We start from the raw sequence: 18291 nt of genomic DNA, 5'->3' as shown, positions 1-18291 counted from the left end.
AATACTCTAAGCAACAACAATTTCAGATGCACAGCATTCCTGTCATGTTTGAGGATGATAAATGTTATTTTTAACAGTCATTCCCTGAAACTTTTCCCCAGCTCCTAAGGGGACACATTACCCGTGGACATTTCTTTTTTTGGTATTCCAAGCTACTGCAGGTGCCTAATAAACTGTTAGTGTTTCAAGGAAAGGAAACTGTTCTCCTATTTCAGCATTTCAAAAACAAACTCCCTCCAGCCCTCTGTGTACCATTTGAAGATCGTCAATCCTGGTATTAACTCCAGAAGCCATTTCCTTCCTCTCCTGGGGGGTCTCAGGACATGGATAGAGTGAGGCCCGGAACCTGGAATGTACAGACACAGCCTCAGGAACGTGGAAGTTTCCTAACCTATCCAATTTAAATAATCTCAGAAAGGAATATTACTTTACTAGAAGAACCAAAACAGAATTAGTTCACACTGATGCACTAATCAATAAAATAATTATTTATGGGAAGTGGTCTATAGATAGAACAATAATATTTGGACTATCTTGACATTCTCTGTAGCTATTAAATTCCGTTAGAATAAAAAAACAGGGCGAGCCCAGTGGCTCAGGTGGCTGGAGCACCGTGCTCCTAATGCCGAGATCGCCGGTTCGATTCCCACATGGGACAGAGAGCTTCGCCCTCTTAGCTAAGACTGTGAACAAGGGCTCTCCCTAGAGCTGGTGGGAGGTGCTGCCGTGGACTACCAAGGACTGCTCACGAGCGGCCGACCAACGAACTAGTGACCAACTGCCTCAGCTGGGCTTGAACTAGAGTGGGGCGGGGAGGCAGAAAAAGGGGGAAAAACCCCACAAAAACAGTAATACATGTTATATTGAAAAATGGCACAGAAGAAAGATCTTATGGGCAAAATTGCAGAAAAGGTTAAGGGCTCGTTGCCTATGGCATACTGCTGGGTAGGCAGACCCATTGTTCCAGAACAATGTAGCATTTATAAATCATGAGTCCTAATTACTTCTTTTCAAGGAAAGGAAATTGTGATTTTGACGGTGCTTTAAAAAAATGCCTTAAAAAATGAACGTAGGCCATTTCTAATTGTTTAAAATAGCCCTAACATTATTAAAAGGTATATTCACCATGTAAAGGCAGACTAATAGGGTTTGTGTTTCACTCTTGTATACTCTAAGGCTTAAGAGTTAGGCCGCATGACTGCACCCTCGGGGGAGGAATGTTTTTCTCACCCTTCACAGATTTTCTTGACTCTGTTCTTCAGCTGATCGCCTTGGAAGAAAATGATGAACACAGACTTGTGCACGTAGTCACCCTGGGCCCCAAACCAAAAGCCGAGACTTCAGACTTCTAATCCAGAAGAAAACGTCTTAAATAACTTACTTTCTTGGTGATACAAGAACAACAGGATTCCATTAAGAATATGGCAATCCTGTACTTGAACCACCATCCTCCATCCATTTCTTAAGCTCCACTACAAGAACATGTACCCTATAATCTCTAATCTCTATTTGTTTTTAAACTCAACCAGGGTCCTTGACACAACTTAGCTCTATTGACCAATTCTATTTTAAATCTTAGGCTGCCTGATTGATGTAAGTACAGAGGAGAAGAAAGAGAGAGAAGCCATTCCTGTCTGTTTCCATGCTTAGAAATTCCCAGATAAAGGGAATTGGATAACTATAAGGGACTGAGTAGCTGGGGAGGATATTGAAGTAGAATCTCATGATCCATGTGGATTTAGACTTTAGGGGGCAAGGCAGAAGGCAACCCATTCCAAACACCACATTTACATCTGGAGTCTGATGCAAGAACTGGAAGGAAAGATCAGAAGAATAAGTTATGCTGGGTGTTAACTAGGATTGACTCTGTTTGCCAGTATTTTCTCATATTCCTATAGAGCTTTTATAATACGAAAACAAGCAAACAAAACTTTAGAAGGATAAAAGGGGCTGAAGAGTGAAGAAAATACGGCTCGAGACTCTTAAATTCCTACATCCTCTAGAAATAACCTGGAGCACACTCTTGGTGCAGCTGTTCTGTTATAGCTATCTGGAACCCCCTTTCCTCGATTTGTTGATAAAATAGTTTCTGTTGCCCAGAAACCTAGCTAAATATTCCTGAGCACAGCTCCACCTTAAGTGTGACTACACACTGCAATGTCTCCTCAACCCAAGGACAGCCTCCGGTAAGACTATAAAACTGCTCTTCTGGGTAAGGGGACTCACCTAAGTGTCACCAAGCTCCCACTCAATACTGAGGATAAAAGCCATATACTGTAACTGGATTATTTTTAGATGCATAACCCACCCACTCTGAGAGGTCTCAGAATTCAATCTCCCTTCTTAGGTAGAGCAAAGAATACTAATTTAAGAAATCCAATAGATAATTTAGAACAGAGAAATGCACTTCAGGCTTCTAAATAATACTAATACAAAGGTGACATAGATTTTCTGCAGAACATTTAATCTTCTTTGCTTGAGGTCCCTGAAATCAGGACTCACCATACGCAATGTAAGTTTATGTTAAGAACTCTGTCCCATTACGTCAAACGCTAAGAGGTCAAGCCAGTCCTACTTTCCAAAGCACTGGGTGGGGAAGTGCATCCTATCTTGCACAATATGTATTTTAAAACTAAGTTCCTAAATCTCTCAACAAACAAGTAGACAAAAAAACAAAACAAAACAAAACAAAAGCAAACACCTTACCAACCAACTAAAATTTCATCAACTTATAGAGATCACAATTTAGGAACTCTCTCATTCTTCTTTTACACGGATAGTACCAAACTGGGAACCAGATGTCTTGCTTTAAGTTAATTTTCAGAGAAAGTTAATTTTCTTTGTCTTGGTCCCAGAAAAGTAACAGAAAACATAAATTCTAAAGGTTAAATAACTGGAAAAAATATATTTACAATCAAAATAATACCTACACACAGGTAAAGCTTAAAAATGTACATGTATGTATCATGTATACATCGTATGTACACATACGACAGAAGTTAAGAGGAAAAGAGAAGTCCTTCAAATTCTCAGATCAAAGCAGGGGTGTACATAAGGGCTCCTCCTCTGTGGGAGGGTCAGAGTCAGGTGGCACCATGGTTACTGCTCTGAGCTCCCTTTACAGGACCTACTCCATGGGACCCAATTTCCTCGTCTTACAGTCACAGGATCCTCCAGGGGGTTCTCGATTTCAGCCTGTCGCAGGAACACATTCCCCCGGCACACCCGCCAAAGCATGCGCTCAAAAGTCGGGATGCGCTCCCGGTTAATCACACCAGCCACGAAGCTGTGGGGAGAAGAGCCAGATTGGGAAATCTATTCCAGGTCATGGGATGGAAGGCTTTGAGACAAAGAAAGAGAGAGGCGAGGGACAAAGATGATACACACGAGGCAACGCATTATGTCAAAAGGGCTGCTAAAATCTTATTCCTGGACCCAGAAGAGTTGACAGAACAACTCAGGAGTTGAATCCAAAACGACTTAGGAACACCTCTCAACAGGCTCAGAAGAGAGCGCATTCTGGTAGCAAGTGAATGTCCCGCCTTTTGCTCTTTTGAATAGCAAAGAAGAACATGACCCCACAGAGCACTGAGAGTTGAAGGGGCACTTACCCAAGTCTTAAAGGCGTGCCTCTTCCCATCTCACTTGGCTCCAAGAGGGATGAGGACTCTTCCAACAGGTCTGGATCCGCCATCTGCTGATGATGCAATTCAGCCTGAATTCACAAATCAATTAATATCTAATGAAAATAGTTAGTGGCATGCAGGGAACGAGGAACCAGGAGATAAGTTCAGAAAATAAAGATGAAAAACAAACCACCAAAAGAGAAGACATACCCACAAAAAGAAAACAAGAAGAATAGGGAAAGAAAACAAAGGAAAGAAACAACAGGTAAAGAAAGCATAATAGCCCCAGTAAAGCATCTGGGGAAATGGTTTAAGAAATAAGGCATTAAAAATAAAAACAAAAAAAACCATTAGATGATGGTGACATGTATAAATCTTACTTGGTGGAAGCCATTTTTTCTCCTATGTTTTCCTGAATAAGCCATAGAAGTACCAGGAAATACCTTTGCACGTGGCTAGAAGCTGAAGTATTTCTTCCTTTCAAGCAAAACAAGGCAGCTCTGCAGATACTCTCAACATCAAATTTCCAGGCAGCTACAAAAACTAGAATTTTCCCTGTGTGAGAATATGATAGATGGAGACTCTCTTTCCAAGGAACAAAAACAAGGCATTGTCACTGTCTTGAATACAGTGTGTGATCTGGAGAAAGGGAGAAGGGGCATCTCCAGATATCTAGGTTTTCTGTGCTCTTAAAAATGCAGAATATGAGAACTTTCAGCATGGCCACTGCATAAAATGCTCCAGACCCTGGGATTTAAAGAGTACTTCTTTCTCCAAAAGGAGAAGCAGCACAATAGCTGGGCAGGCCTGGGCCTCCACCACATCAACAAAGGGAAGAAAAAGGGAAAACATACCTGAATGTCCCGGTTTTTAGGACATTCAGAAATATTAAAAAGTTCATGTAGGCCTTACAGTTAAAGGATGCTTGAGAACACAGCTTAATCCAACAAGCTAAATCAAGAAGTAAAGAGAGTAACAACTAGTAAGCCAGTATAGAGTGTGTGGGCTAGTTTAATTGTTTAAATTTAAAATGATTTCCACCATGACAGTTTATACAATGAAATGAAGGAGAGGGACCTTCTCAGATGTAGGTCTGTATTTCCTAGCCTCTCTACACGCAACATATCCTACCACCTTTCACTCCCATCAGGAAAAAGCTGGCCTAAAAAATAAAGGCCAGTCGACTTCCCTACTGCCTGATCTCCCCAACTTTAATATCCATGCACTACTTGTTTGATCAAAGACTAGAAGTAAGCCAGAATAATCTTCTTTGTCAAAAGCAAAATTAAACAAACAAACATCAGGAAAATTTTTCTGCATCACTTTCATTCTAAATTTCAATTTGATTCTAGTCCCGTCAATTCCAGTATCAAAACAAGTCACGTGGGAACCCTAAGTCATAAGACCATACATGTAAGTCTGAAAGCCTAAAAAAGTGAAAGCAATTGTTTCGAGAAGTGAATTCTAAAAGCAGGATCAACTTTGATTCAGAGAAAAGGGGAAAGGCAGGTAGTGAGCATGCCAGAAGGGCAGAGAAATACTGTCATGAGGTTTGGAAAAGCTTAAGATGAGGTCAGGGGGGTCACTGGTTACCTCTTGCTGTCAAATGGAAGTTTACAGGGCTCTTTTTGTTCCTACTTCAAGTCAAATCAGCTGACTATAAGCCACAGGCAACTTGTTTTGAGAATCCAGATGACAACCACACTTCAATTTGCTCTTAGGATATCCCTTGGCAACAACCAGTGAAACTGACTGCTATTCACAAGACTCCTGCTTACTTCCCTTCAAGTTCAAAAGACCTGGTTAAAGTAAACCCTAAAGATCATACTCAGCAAATATATGTGCTCTAAAGGGGACAACTGATGGAACAGCAATTAGACTACTCCAAAGACTATATCTGGGACTTTCTGGGTATAAAAAAAAAATTAAATTAAATAGAAACTTGCAATGATATTCTAATTAATAATTCCACTACTTCATACTTAAGAATCCTCTGTCTTAGAGAGAACAGTTAAAATTTTTTAAATAAAGTAATTGTGCCTGATGGGAAACTAGGATGACCAGACCACTAACTGAGGACCTTCAAATCAGTCTCTAAAACCATGTCATCGAGTATCTAAATCCTAATCTGGGTTGTCTACTGACAATAACAGCACTTCCAATGTTCCTCTAAATTACTTGCTATACCCTCTGTTTCACCCCTTCCCCCAGTCAGAATACTGAAACCATGCCTTGAAAAAGGAAGTCGCAGAACTTTGGCTGTTCTATTTCTACACTTACGAGTAAGTATAAGCTGCATGACCAGTTTAAGCTACGTTAATTACCAAGAGCAAACACTTTTACTTCCATCTATGTTAAGAAAAATATTCCATCTCATCACCTAATGCGTTCACCCAAGCCCCAAAGGAAATGGCAGATGGAAAAGAAAAGTAAAGAAAGCAGATGGAAAACTCAGAAGGAAAGGAAGGCAGGGACTGCATGCCATTAACCATTACTTTTCCAGTCTTCTTTACGTTCTCATGTGTTATGGTGCTTATGGTAAAAGATGCAGAGAAATCTCTCCAGCTCTTACAGTTCTTCATTAGAAAGAAGACTGAGAAAAGGATAATCATTAACAAGTCATTTTAAATGCTCTGGATAAGAAATGGCTAAGTCGAATTTGTAATCATCTTAAATCATGAGAATATTCAGCATGTGTTTACCTTTCCCCTTCTACACACCTCACCAATCAGAACCCCTATATTAAAAGATGGAAAGAATCATGCTCTGATTTAGCCATTTTCTGCTAACTCATTATTACAAATTATTGATCATATTTTCCAAAAAGAAGGGTTTGAAATTGATAGTGTTTGAGGCAATTTACAAACCTTATAATTTCAGGCATGGAAGAAAAATCTCATGAAGAACCTACGTTTCTGAGATTTGAGGGTCCCAAGTTTCCTTATCTTTTTCATTATTTAAAGCGTGGCCTCGCATGAGACATGCTTACTCTGTGAGCTCTCCTGTCATGGCAGTGACACCTGAGGCTGCTGTTCTGTAACAGCAGGGCAAGGGCCACTGAAAAGGACCTGGCTGAGGCGAGCTAGTGGCACGAGCAGCCAGGCACTGACCATGCACTTAGAGAGAAAAGGCAGAGTGGTGCTTGACAGATTTCCTGCACTGGGGTGAGGGTGCTAGGAATGTGAGGGACTGATGACGAAAGCAGCGGAAGAACTGCTCACAGCCAAGGCCTGGTACTCAAAAGTACTTCCGGAGATTAAAAAAAAAATGTTTTGCATGAGTAGGAACTCACCATGGACTGGGCATGAAGACTTAAACGCGAGCCTTCTCAACGTGAGCATTCCATGTTTAGACTTATTAACCACAAAGAAAATTCCTAAATCTGTAACTTACAATTTTAAATTCTTATATTATCTTTTCAAGTGGTTCCTCTGATTTAATTTTTACTATTTTTTTTAATTATAACATTAAGTTTAAATAACTATTTCCATTAAGGGAGTCCATTTGTCAGTTTTTATTCAGAATCTCAGAATGAGCTAGACTAGGAAACCTATTCCCATCCTTAAACTCAGGAAGTTATGAAAGACATTTTCATATATTTCAGCAATATCTGAAATATGCATATATTTCAGCAAAAAGGGAGGGTGGGAACAAAAGAATTAAGCCCCAAATGATGCTAAAAGTATCTGAGCTTTGCTCCTGAGGCCAGATTTTCATTGGATCTGTGGGCAGCAGCTTGGACACATTTAGTAAAACACAGGAGTGTGTGCACATAGAGGCATTGTTTCCGGGGAGTTTTCCTGATATGATTAAGGGACACATTCCTGGAGCATAGGAACCATGTCCTACTCATCTTATGCCTCACATAGAGTAGGTGTTCATCCAATGCTCAGTGGATTAATGAAAATAAATACAATAATGTTTATGCAGTGAGCACACTGGAGTTTTTGTTCATTAAAACCATATGGCGGGGTGGCTGGTTAGCTCAGTTGGTTAGAGCGTGGTGCTGGTAACACCAAGATTGCTGGTTTCATCCCCACATGGGTCACTGTGAGCTGCGCCCTCCTTAAAAGACAAACAAACCAACAAAAAAACATATGGCATAAGTGGCCATGCCTGTTGCAAAAGACTGGAAGCACTTGGAAAGAGTTAATCACACTGAGCCACACCCGCTAGTATGATGATACTGGGAACTGGTAAGAGGAGTTATCATCAGGCTCAACATTCTCAACTCAGTGAGCAAGCTGAATGTTCACATCGCACCTCCCTTGATATGTAGCCAGATTCTGATTCTTGGGAGGACTAGGCAATTAAATTCATAAGCGCATTTCCCCTTTCCCTCGCCCCAGCAGATCTTTTTAATTTGCATGGATTCTCTGAGTCAAATCCTTAGTTATTGAAGAATGTATTACATTTCCAGCTGACTTTCTCTAGCCCAGTGTTCTCAAACTAGGGTGCCTCTATTTTTTATAAAGCTTTGCCACAATTTCTTCTCTTGTGGGGCAAAGGCAATAAAGATCTTTATAGGAAGGCACACTGAACACTGGCTAGAACAATCCAACCTGGTGGTAAAGACACCTGTAAAAAAGTTACCTGTATTTTAGGCCAAAAAAAGCATGCCTAGGCTGAAAACTAAGACTCTTCCCCAGATTTAATTAGGAGAAGGAAGTCTTCTGAAAGCCTTGCTCCAAATCCCTTCCATGGGGTCACCTCAGCAAGCTGCCAACTCACAACTTTACCTACATTTTTAACTCAGGAACTTATTAACAGTTAAGGTTATGTGAAAATCTAGAAATTCCAAACAGGCATCCTACCAATATTTTCATATAACACTAAAAAAAAAAAAAAAAAACCTTAAAAAAATTAAAGTGTGACATGTGCTACCTGAAGTGGTTAAAAATGTGCTCAAAGGTTGATAAGAAAACACAGAAAATAAAATTACAATTTGAGGACAAAAGGTTTGGAGATTAAACCTTAGTTATAATTTCACGTATTACCAAATGTTTCTTATTGTTTCAACTTTAACCTTAAACATTTACTTACCTTAAAGTATAATGTAAAAATTTCAACTATGTTTCTACAATTACTTTAGAGTTCCTTTCCCCATCTTGAGATGAAAAATTGCAGAAAACACAAAAATATATAAAACTATGGCTGGCTGTGTACTGCATGAAAAATGGAACATAACTGGACATTTCTTCAACTAAAACAGGATGTGAAATGGTACTGCTTTCAAATTAGCAAATTAAAGTAATTACTGGAATAAAAATATGGCCCACTGGTGCGGGTGGATTTATCAGCTGCTCAAATACTAAAAGAAACAATAGTCTGACCTCATCAAAAAACTGCTGAGTTTTGCGAAGTATAAATTTTAATTCAGTCAGTTCCAGGAAGTTTCTCTTCAGAGCTTCCTGGTTTGTGTTGATTTCCTTCAGTTCATTTTCAATCTTCTCAAAATTGGCCTGCCAAAAAAAAAAAAAAAAAATCAAACTCTTAACTCAAACTAAGCTCAACATGCTGGCTCTGAAAGACAGATGGATTCATCCATCCCACAGAACTCTTGCCATCCTGACAGTTCAAAGCTATCTTATACCTACCCTGCAGATCTGTGGTTTTGCCAGGGCAATTTTCTTTATGAAAAATTTTGCTTAAAATTCTCTTTCTTTGTCTACAGATTCTATTAAACACTTGATTGAATTTCTCAGGGGACTTCATATGGATAAAATAAATATTGAAAAGTTGATTGGCTATTCATTTATTTAGTCTATGAGATTAATAAATTACTAGATGAACTGACATTAATCCAATAAGGTTTCAATAATTTATTTAGTGGCATGGGATATTATTTCAGGCACTGTTCCATACCATAAAAAACGGACTTTATTTTAATGCCATCCACAAGAAACTTGTAATCAATAAACAGTGCTAACAAAGACAACAAGAATCACTCTACTCTCTATCCACCCAGAAATTTCTGCATTTAAGTAGAAAGAAACTTATCTGGCTTCCTCAGAACTGTTTACCTCTAAGTCGATCATGTCCCGGGGGAAGGGCACCTCTGGATTTTCGCCGGTGTCCATTATTGGGATATTAGCTTTTCTTATCTCCTTCTCAACAAATCCTAAAAAGACAGAATCAAAATATTCATGTATATCACATGTCTGGAATTGCCAATATTTGAGGAAAAAAATAGTAAGACCCCGAACCGGGCGAAAAAGAGCTTCATTCTACAAAAGATACTTTTGTACACAAGAAACAGAACATGTAAGTCCTTTTTTCTCTACATTCCTCTTCCTCCTACCCCACACTCTCTGAAGCACAGCTACCCTAAAGAGGGTTATCATCCCACTACTGTCCTCTTTCCCTCTTCTGATCTTCAAACAGGTCCTCATCTACTTCGGCTCTCCACCCCAGGTGACTGCTACCCCAGATGCTTCTGGGGTATGATGGGTCTGGCCACAGGTACTGCTGGCAGAGCAGGGCTACAGAAGAGCCAATTCAATAGTAAACTTGACAACTGACGCACTAGTGAGACAACTCCAGATCAAAAAGATTTCATTATATTTGAAAACAATCAGGTCAGCTTAAGTGAAACAAAACGAACAAAAAGCAAGAGGAGGAATAAGGCCCCAAAACACCAGAAGAGGAAAGTGTTTCAGGTGACAACGACTGACTTTTTTTTTTTTAGGAGGGGGACCAAATTCACTTATCAGCCAACTGAAAGCTGGCATAGTACAGTAGTAAGATCTTGGGTTTTAGTGCCAGACAGAACAACCGGATTCAAATACTGATTCCATCACAACCACTTACATTCTTGGGCAAGTCACTTAACCTCTCTGATCTTTGGTTTCCTCATTTGTTAAATGAGGTTAATACCCACGTTGAAGGAATGTTGTGGGAAATGAATGAAATATATTAATACCCTAACTCTCAATAGGACCTTAATAAACGTTAGTTTCTTCCCCCACAAATAGCTCAGATTAAAAAGTGGCTATGTTGACATCTGATATGGATGGTGGCTGGATCCTATCTCTCAGAACCCTGTAATGTAGTTACAAAACCATTCCCACAAAAAACAAGTGAGTGTTTTCAGCTCGCAGCTTTGTCATCTCAAACAAGGTTTCCATTAAGCACTACCTGGCCCAAACACCACAAAATCTACCTGTACACAATAAATTTATTTTAACATCAAGATCACAAGATTTTCCTCCTTTTCTTTTCTCCTGTAATATTTCCTTTCTTTATTAAGACGAATAGAGTCTCTAATTTAGAGAAATGACTCATTTTAGGAACATCATGCAAGACCAAAATGCACATACGAAGCTTTCGATCCATTTCTTCACATCTTCTAACTTCATTTACAAATTTCCGCTGGAAAACATTCACATCTGGATTTAACTGCAAAACAAGAACACAATATCAAATATTAAAACACTGCACCTATTGCTTCTGTTTCACAGGCAACACATCCTGCAAAGTGAAAACCTAATTTTGTGTCAATGTATGATGCAACACTAATAAAAACTGTCTACCGATCTACATAATCTGCTTGGGGACTTGTCACACCAACTAAAGATAAAAACCCTTCCCTCAACTGCTGCAACATATCATTGGAATGGAGGCAACTTAGATAAAGCACAGTGGTACAAAATGTTCTTCACAGGCCAAAAGCCTCAGTGAGCCCCCTCCTCCACCACCACCACCACAAATTTGGACAATGGGTCTAATAGAAGCTCTGCATGGTTTTCCTTCTCTCCTTCCCAATTAGAAGAGAGAGGAAGCAAACTTCTCTTTTTCTTCTGTCCCAGGGTTTTCACCTTCTAAATGACAGATTGGTTTATTCATTCATACATCACAAGTAATTTTCAAAGCGATATGACACATATTCTGGGAAATACAAGAATAAAACACCGGCCGGCCTGGTGGCTTAGGCGGTTGGAGCTCCATGCTCCTAACTCCGAAGGCTGCCAGCTGGATTCCCACATGGGCCAGTGGGCTCTCAACCACAAGGTTGCCGGTTCCACTCCTCGAGTCCTGCAAGGGATGGTGGGCTCCACCCCCTGCAACTAAGATTGAACACAGCACCTTGAGCTGAGCTGCCACTGAGTTCCTGGATGGCTCAGCTGGTTGGAGCACAGGCTCTCAACCACAAGGTTGCCAGTTTGATTCCTCGACTCCCACAAGGGATGGTGGGCTGTGCCCCTTACAACTAACAACAGCAACTGGACCTGGAGCTGAGCTGCACCCTCCACGACTAAGACCGAAAGGACAACAACTTGACTTGGAAAAAAGTCCTGGAAGTACACACTGTTCCCCAATAAAGTCCTTCCTGTTCCCCTTCCCCAATAAAATCTTTAAAAAAAGAGAATAAAAGAATAAAACAAGTTCCTACTCATTAAGAAGCTTGAAATCTAGTAGAGAAGATGAACATAATAAAATAGCATGTGATACATTCTGTAAAAGTAATAAAGAACTACTAGAGTTACTCATTCAATAACTCCACATTTATAGAGCACCAAAAATGTGCCAGACACTGTATTATGCGCTGGTGTAAATACACATAAGGAAGGTATGTCCTAACTTTGAGGAGCTCAGTCCCATGGAAGAAACAGACACAAACCAATAAAAACAACTTGTTGTGACAAAAGCTGTTAAAAAGTAAGTGCAATACTGTTGGCACTTTCCTATACAGTTAAACATATACCTACCTACCTCATGACTGAGCATTCCACTACTGGGAACTTATGTAAGAAAATGAAAAAAAAATGTCTACAGAGACTTGTAGGTAGGCATGTTTACAGCAGCTTTATTTATAATAGTTCCAATCTGGCAATGATCCAACTGTCCATCAACAGGAGAATGGATAAAGACATTATGGTATATTTATACAGTGGAACATTTCTCTGCAGTAAGAAAGACTCAACTACAGATACTCGTAAAACCAGATAAATCTCAAAAACATCAGGCTGAGGGAAAGAAGTAAGGCATAAGAGTCTGAAATGTATGATTTCATTTATGTAAAGTTTAAGAACAGGCAAAACTAATCTACGATGATAGAAATAAAAACAGTGGTTACTTAAGGGGGTGGTGGGCATTGATCAGAAGTGAGCACAAGATAACTTTCCGGGCTGCTGCAAATATTCTGTCTTGATTGGGGTGGTGGTTATGAAGGTGTATAAATTTACCAAAATCAACAACTTGTACTCTTAAGGTCTATGTACTTCATGGAATATTAATTTTACCTCCATAAAAAAGATGTGAGGGGGAAAAAAAGAAATGACAATACACAGGAGAAGTAACTAATTCTACCTGGGGGATAAAGAAAAAACATATACAAAGGTAACCATCTGAGCTGGGACTATGGGGAATGAAGCAGAGTTCACCAGCAGAAATAGGCAGAAAGAAGCAGAAAGAGTATAAGTGACTCAGAGACATAAATAAATCACATGTTCAGGATGGGGAGAAATTTACTACAGCTGAGGAAATGGTGTATGTAAGGAGCAGGAAATTGACAACTCTGTCTTACGGGCAATAGGGAATCAAATGATCTGACTTTTTCTTCATACTTTTTAAAGACATCCTGTTTTGAAGAATAACATTGAATGTGAAGAATAAACTGTAAGAGAGACTGGTGACAGAGAGACTAGGAAGGAAACTATTGGTATTATTATATTAATATTAGACAGAAGGAATCTAAGGCAAAAGCATTATTAGAGATTAAGAGAATCACTACATAATGATAATAGGAAAAATTCCCAAGAAGACGCAACAAGTCTAAACTTGTATGTCCCTAATAAAATATGTTTTTTACTGAGGAGACAGTACCTCAGCCTCCCATTCAGAAATTTCCACTTCAATAAACATGACACTCTGAAATGAAAGTAGCCACAGGAACTACTGGTTTCATAATCAGGAGGCAAAGTTCAACTGCAGCCAGCCCACAGCCTGTTTCAAATAAGGCACGTTATCTGAAGTATTCAGATAATATAAGAAATATTCAGGCAAGGCGTCCTCAAAATATTTCAAATGAAAATGAACACAACTACAAGGAGAAACTGACAAACCTGTCTACGCAATGGGAAATTTTAATATAATTTTTAAATTGTTGATACATCAAGTCTACTAAATAAGGATAGAGAAAATTGGAACAATATAGTTAGCTTAATCTAATGTGCACATGCGCACACACACACACACACACACACACACACACACACACACTTTATCTTCAAGAATTTTTCTCTTCAAGGGGTGGCTGGATGGCTCAGTTGGCTAGAGCGTGAGCTCTCAAAAACAAGGTTGCGGATTCAATTCCCGCATGGGATGGTGGGCTGCACCCACCAACTAAAGATTGAAAATGGCAACTGAACTTGGAACTGAGCTGTGCCCTCCACCACTAGATTGAAGGACAAAGACTTGGAGCTGATGGGCCCTGCAGAAACACACTGTTCCCCAGTATTCCCAATAAAATTTTTTTTAAAAAATAGCAACCCAAATATTAAAAAAAAGAAAAATTTCTCTTTAAGAATTTGTTTATAAAAACCCACCACAAAAATAGGTCATATGACAAGTCTCAGTAAAGACAATGTTCTCTAACTACAATGCAATTAAGTTAGAAATCATTATAAAAAATACAACTTCTGGAGTGGCTGGGTGGCTCAGTTGGTTAAAGCACAAGCTCTTAACAAGGTTGCTGGTTCAATTCCTGCATGGGATGGTGGGCTGTGCCCCCTGCAACTAAAGATTGAAAATGGCAACTGGACTTGGAGCATATCATCATTTTAATGGTGATATGACTAGTTTCAAATGCATTCAGTCATGCCTACATTAAAAAATGTAAAACTTACAGCAACCACATTTGCCATGAAAAAATGTTGTATTTATTTTGTATTTAACATAATGAGAAATTTTTATTTTTTCTAAGCAACTAAAAAAGTCCAGTTCAATTGATCTTACAGATGAAATTATAACTAAAACATGGCTTTCTCCTCCCCAAATGACTACAACAGAAAACCCACGTTATTTCATTTAAGTAAATTGTACTTGATGAAGGACACAAATACATGTTTAGAGACAATAATGCTTCATATTTGCAAGGCTGAGCATCTGTTTACCGTGGTCTGGGAAGAGCCTGGGTAATTGCCTATGAAAGAAAGAGTCATTTTTGTTAACTCTTGTCCTTAATAAGTGATATGTGAATTTTGATGCAGTACTTCATTCATTAGAATAATCCTTTCATCGCAAAATTGCAGTTTATGTATAAGGATTTATTTGTGAATGATTTCAATAATCCCCTACAAAAGATCCTAATGATAGTAAAATGAAATTAGCGTTTAATAACTGACATATATGAAGCAATTTAAATAATTTAGAATGAAATGATAATGAAAATGCTAAAGATCAAACTTTGTTGGGTGCAGCTAAAGTGGTATTTAAAGGGAAATTTGTAGGCTTAAATGCGTATAATAGAAAAGGCTAAAAATTAATGTGCAAATTGTTCAAATTCAAGAAGTCAGAAAAAGATAATAGGAAGTAGAAACCAAAAAAGAGCAGGAAAAAAAACAAAGTCCCAGAGAAGATGCACCAGATCAAAAGCTGGTTATTTTTTTTCTTAGTATTTTATTTTATTATTTTTTAACAGCTGGTTATTTGAAAAGATAAAATAGTCAAAATGTGTTTAAGACTGAGAGAAGGTGTAAATAAATGTAAGAATAAAAAAAGCAACTATAGATAGAAAAGATTTTTTAAATATAATACTACAATTAACTTTATGCCAATAACTTCTCAGAAAGTTCAGATTATAAAACCACAATTTTCTAGAAAAATATAACTTACTAAAGCTAACTTAAATGAAACAAAACAAAACAGAAAAAAACCTATAATCTAAAAACACCAGGCCTATAAGATTTAAAGACAGGTTCTATTAACCATATAAAAACTAGATAAGCCCAAATCTTAGAAAAATTATTCCAAAGAGGAGAAAAATGAAGGAACACTTCTCAACTAACAAGTGAGATTGGACAGTATAACCTTAATACTAAAATAAGAATAGTTTGAGAAAGGATTAATTATAGGCCAATATCACTTATAAATATAAATGAAAAAATCCTAATATTAGGAAACTGAACCCTAAAATTATTTTGAAATACACCTCTTGACCAAGCTGAGTTTATCCCAGGCTTGCAAGCATGATTTTTTTTTTTTTTTTAAATCTATACAAATGGTCAATAAGCCTATGAAAAGATGCTCCACATCATTAGCCAGGAGGGAAATGCAAATCAAAACCACTGTGAGATACCACTTCACACCCATTAGGATGGCTATAATTAAAAATAATAATAATAAAGGAAAATCAATGCTGGTGAGGATGTGAAGAAATTGGAACTTTCTTAACATTGCTGGTGGGAATGTGAAATGATATGGCTGTTGTGGAAAGCAGCACAAGCTGTCTGGAGGTTCCTCTAAAAATTAAACATAGAATTACCACATGACCCAGCAATTCACTCCTAGGTATACACCCCCAAAAAGTGAAAATAGGTACTCAAATACTTGTCCACAAATGTTTGCAGCAGCATTATTTTCAATAGCCAAAAAGTGGAAACCAAAATATATGCATCAACTGATGAATGAATAAAGTGATATACATATATACATATATATGTATGTGTGTACACACACACACACACACACACACACACACACAATGGAATATTATTTAGCCATTAGAAAGGAATGAAGTACTAATACATACTACATGCTTGAATGCTGAAAACAATATGGCAAGTGAAAGAAGCCAGTCACAAAAGACTACATATTGTGTGATTCCATTTATATATAATGTCCAGAATAGGGAAATCCATAGAGCCAAAGGTAGATTAAGTGGTTGCCAAGGGCTAGGGGAGGGGGAGATGGTGAATGACTGCTAGTGGGTACAGGGTTTTTTTTTGGGGGGGTGATGAAATGTTCTAGAATTAGTGGTGATGGTCGTATATACACTAAATGTTTGTGTATACACTAAACCCCTAAATTGTACAGTGTAAAGGGTAAATTTTTTGGTAGATCTCAATTAAACAGAACATCAGCAGTAGAATCAGACAATCCAGGGTACAAATCTCTGTGTTCTTGGGGTAGTTATTTTCATTCAGGCCACAGGTTCCTAATCTGTAAAATGAGAATGGTAGGCTCCACTATTCAAAATCGGTTCTACTTCGCTGGGTTGTTGTTAGGAATGCCTGCAATAATAATACAAAATGCTCCACGTGGCATCTATTAAAAACGTGTAAACTGTCATCATGGTTGTGTTAGACAGTAAGGGATTGAAGAGTAGGGAAGAGTATGGCAAAGAGGAGAATGGATGAAAGAATATAAAGAACATTTTGAACAAATGGAGTGAGGACACATATCTTACTCAATTGTCTCTCTAAAACCCAGAGTGGTATCTTTTGAAGATATGTTGCATATTTTTATATTTAAAAAAGAGAAAAGTACAGATACATGTTACAACATAGATGAACCTTGAAAACTTTATGCTAAGTAAATGAAGCCAGTCACAAAAGACATATTGTATGATTCCACTCACATGAAATGTCCAGAATAGGCAAATCCACAGAAATAGAAAGTAGATTAGTAGTTGCCAAGGGCTGAGGAGGCTGGGGAGTTGGAAGGATATGGGGAGTGACTGCTAATGGGTACACGGTTTCTTGCTGGGAGACTGAAAATGTTCTAAAACTGATTGTGGTGATGGTTGTACAACTCAGTGAATATACTAAAAATCATTGAATCATACACTTTAAATGGGCAAATTGTATGGTATGTGAATTATATCTCAATAAAGCTATTAAAAAATAGTAGGAAAAAATCTGGATATGTAATTCACCAAATTAACAGACTAAGGAGAAAAAAACAATCATAACCTCAATAGATGAAGAAAAGGCACTCAATAAAATTTCACAAACATTGCTGACAATAACTTTAGAAAATCATACACTAAAAGGAACCTGCATAATCTAATCAGTAGAATTTTCCAAAATGTAAGAGTAAACATCTCATTTAAATTGTGAAACATTAAAAAGATTCTCCTTAAAGTCAGGAGCAAGACAAGAATGCTAGTGACAAATACAGTACATAGCATTTTGCCCTATTTTCTTAGTAACCAATTTTGTTCAGAGCAGCGACTGCTGAGTTGAAAAACCATATTTTCCAGACTCCCTTGCAGCTAGCACATGACATAATTCTGGCCAATAATAAATTAGAAAAGTATGCTGAGGATTTTGGGGAAAGTCTTTTTTTTTCTCTCCTGATATAAGTATTTCCCCTTCCTTCGATGAAATGTCTGGAGCAATGGTGGTTATCCAAGGACAGAAGCCAAAAGCTCAAGGATGGTCAAACAGAGATACAGAATGATCGTAGAACACTGATCACAGTGTGGAGCTGGGCTTCACGTTACACGAGAAAAGTACACCCCTATCACTTGGGTTTTCAGTTACACACAGCTAAACAAAATCCTAATCAGTATTAGCTTGCTATTCCTCTTCAACATGTTACTAAAGGTTCCAATGTGTATAATGAAATAAGAAAAAGAAAGAAAAGGATAAGGATTTAAAAGAAGAAATAGCTTACTCTCTAATGGTGCAGTAAAAAAGATTATATCAAATGTGGCAAAATG

General features: G+C 38.1%; 1 protein-coding gene across 8 annotated transcripts in view; it reads right to left on the bottom strand.

The window, feature by feature from the left end:
- ATP6V0A1 (ATPase H+ transporting V0 subunit a1) overlaps positions 1-18291 on the bottom strand; it is a 51579-nt gene that overhangs the window by 28137 nt on the left and 5151 nt on the right. For 5 of the 8 annotated variants that reach the window (XM_019747623.2, XM_019747624.2, XM_019747626.2 and 2 more), the window contains exons 3-9: positions 10946-11024; positions 9650-9747; positions 8960-9088; positions 3612-3715; positions 3160-3286; positions 1231-1313; positions 253-346 (exon numbers count right to left, since the gene is read on the bottom strand). In XM_019747623.2, the coding sequence (XP_019603182.1) occupies positions 253-346; positions 1231-1313; positions 3160-3286; positions 3612-3715; positions 8960-9088; positions 9650-9747; positions 10946-11024 (714 nt within the window). The remainder of the gene's footprint in view (positions 1-252; positions 347-1230; positions 1314-3159; positions 3287-3611; positions 3716-8959; positions 9089-9649; positions 9748-10945; positions 11025-18291) is intronic. The other 3 variants (XM_019747628.2, XM_019747629.2, XM_019747625.2) reach the window with 1 other exon arrangement.

The sequence above is a fragment of the Rhinolophus sinicus genome, linkage group LG15, assembly GCF_036562045.2.
Source record: "Rhinolophus sinicus isolate RSC01 linkage group LG15, ASM3656204v1, whole genome shotgun sequence".
In the NCBI taxonomy this organism is placed as follows: Eukaryota; Metazoa; Chordata; class Mammalia; order Chiroptera; family Rhinolophidae; genus Rhinolophus; species Rhinolophus sinicus.
This window is presented reverse-complemented; position numbering and strand designations above follow the sequence as displayed.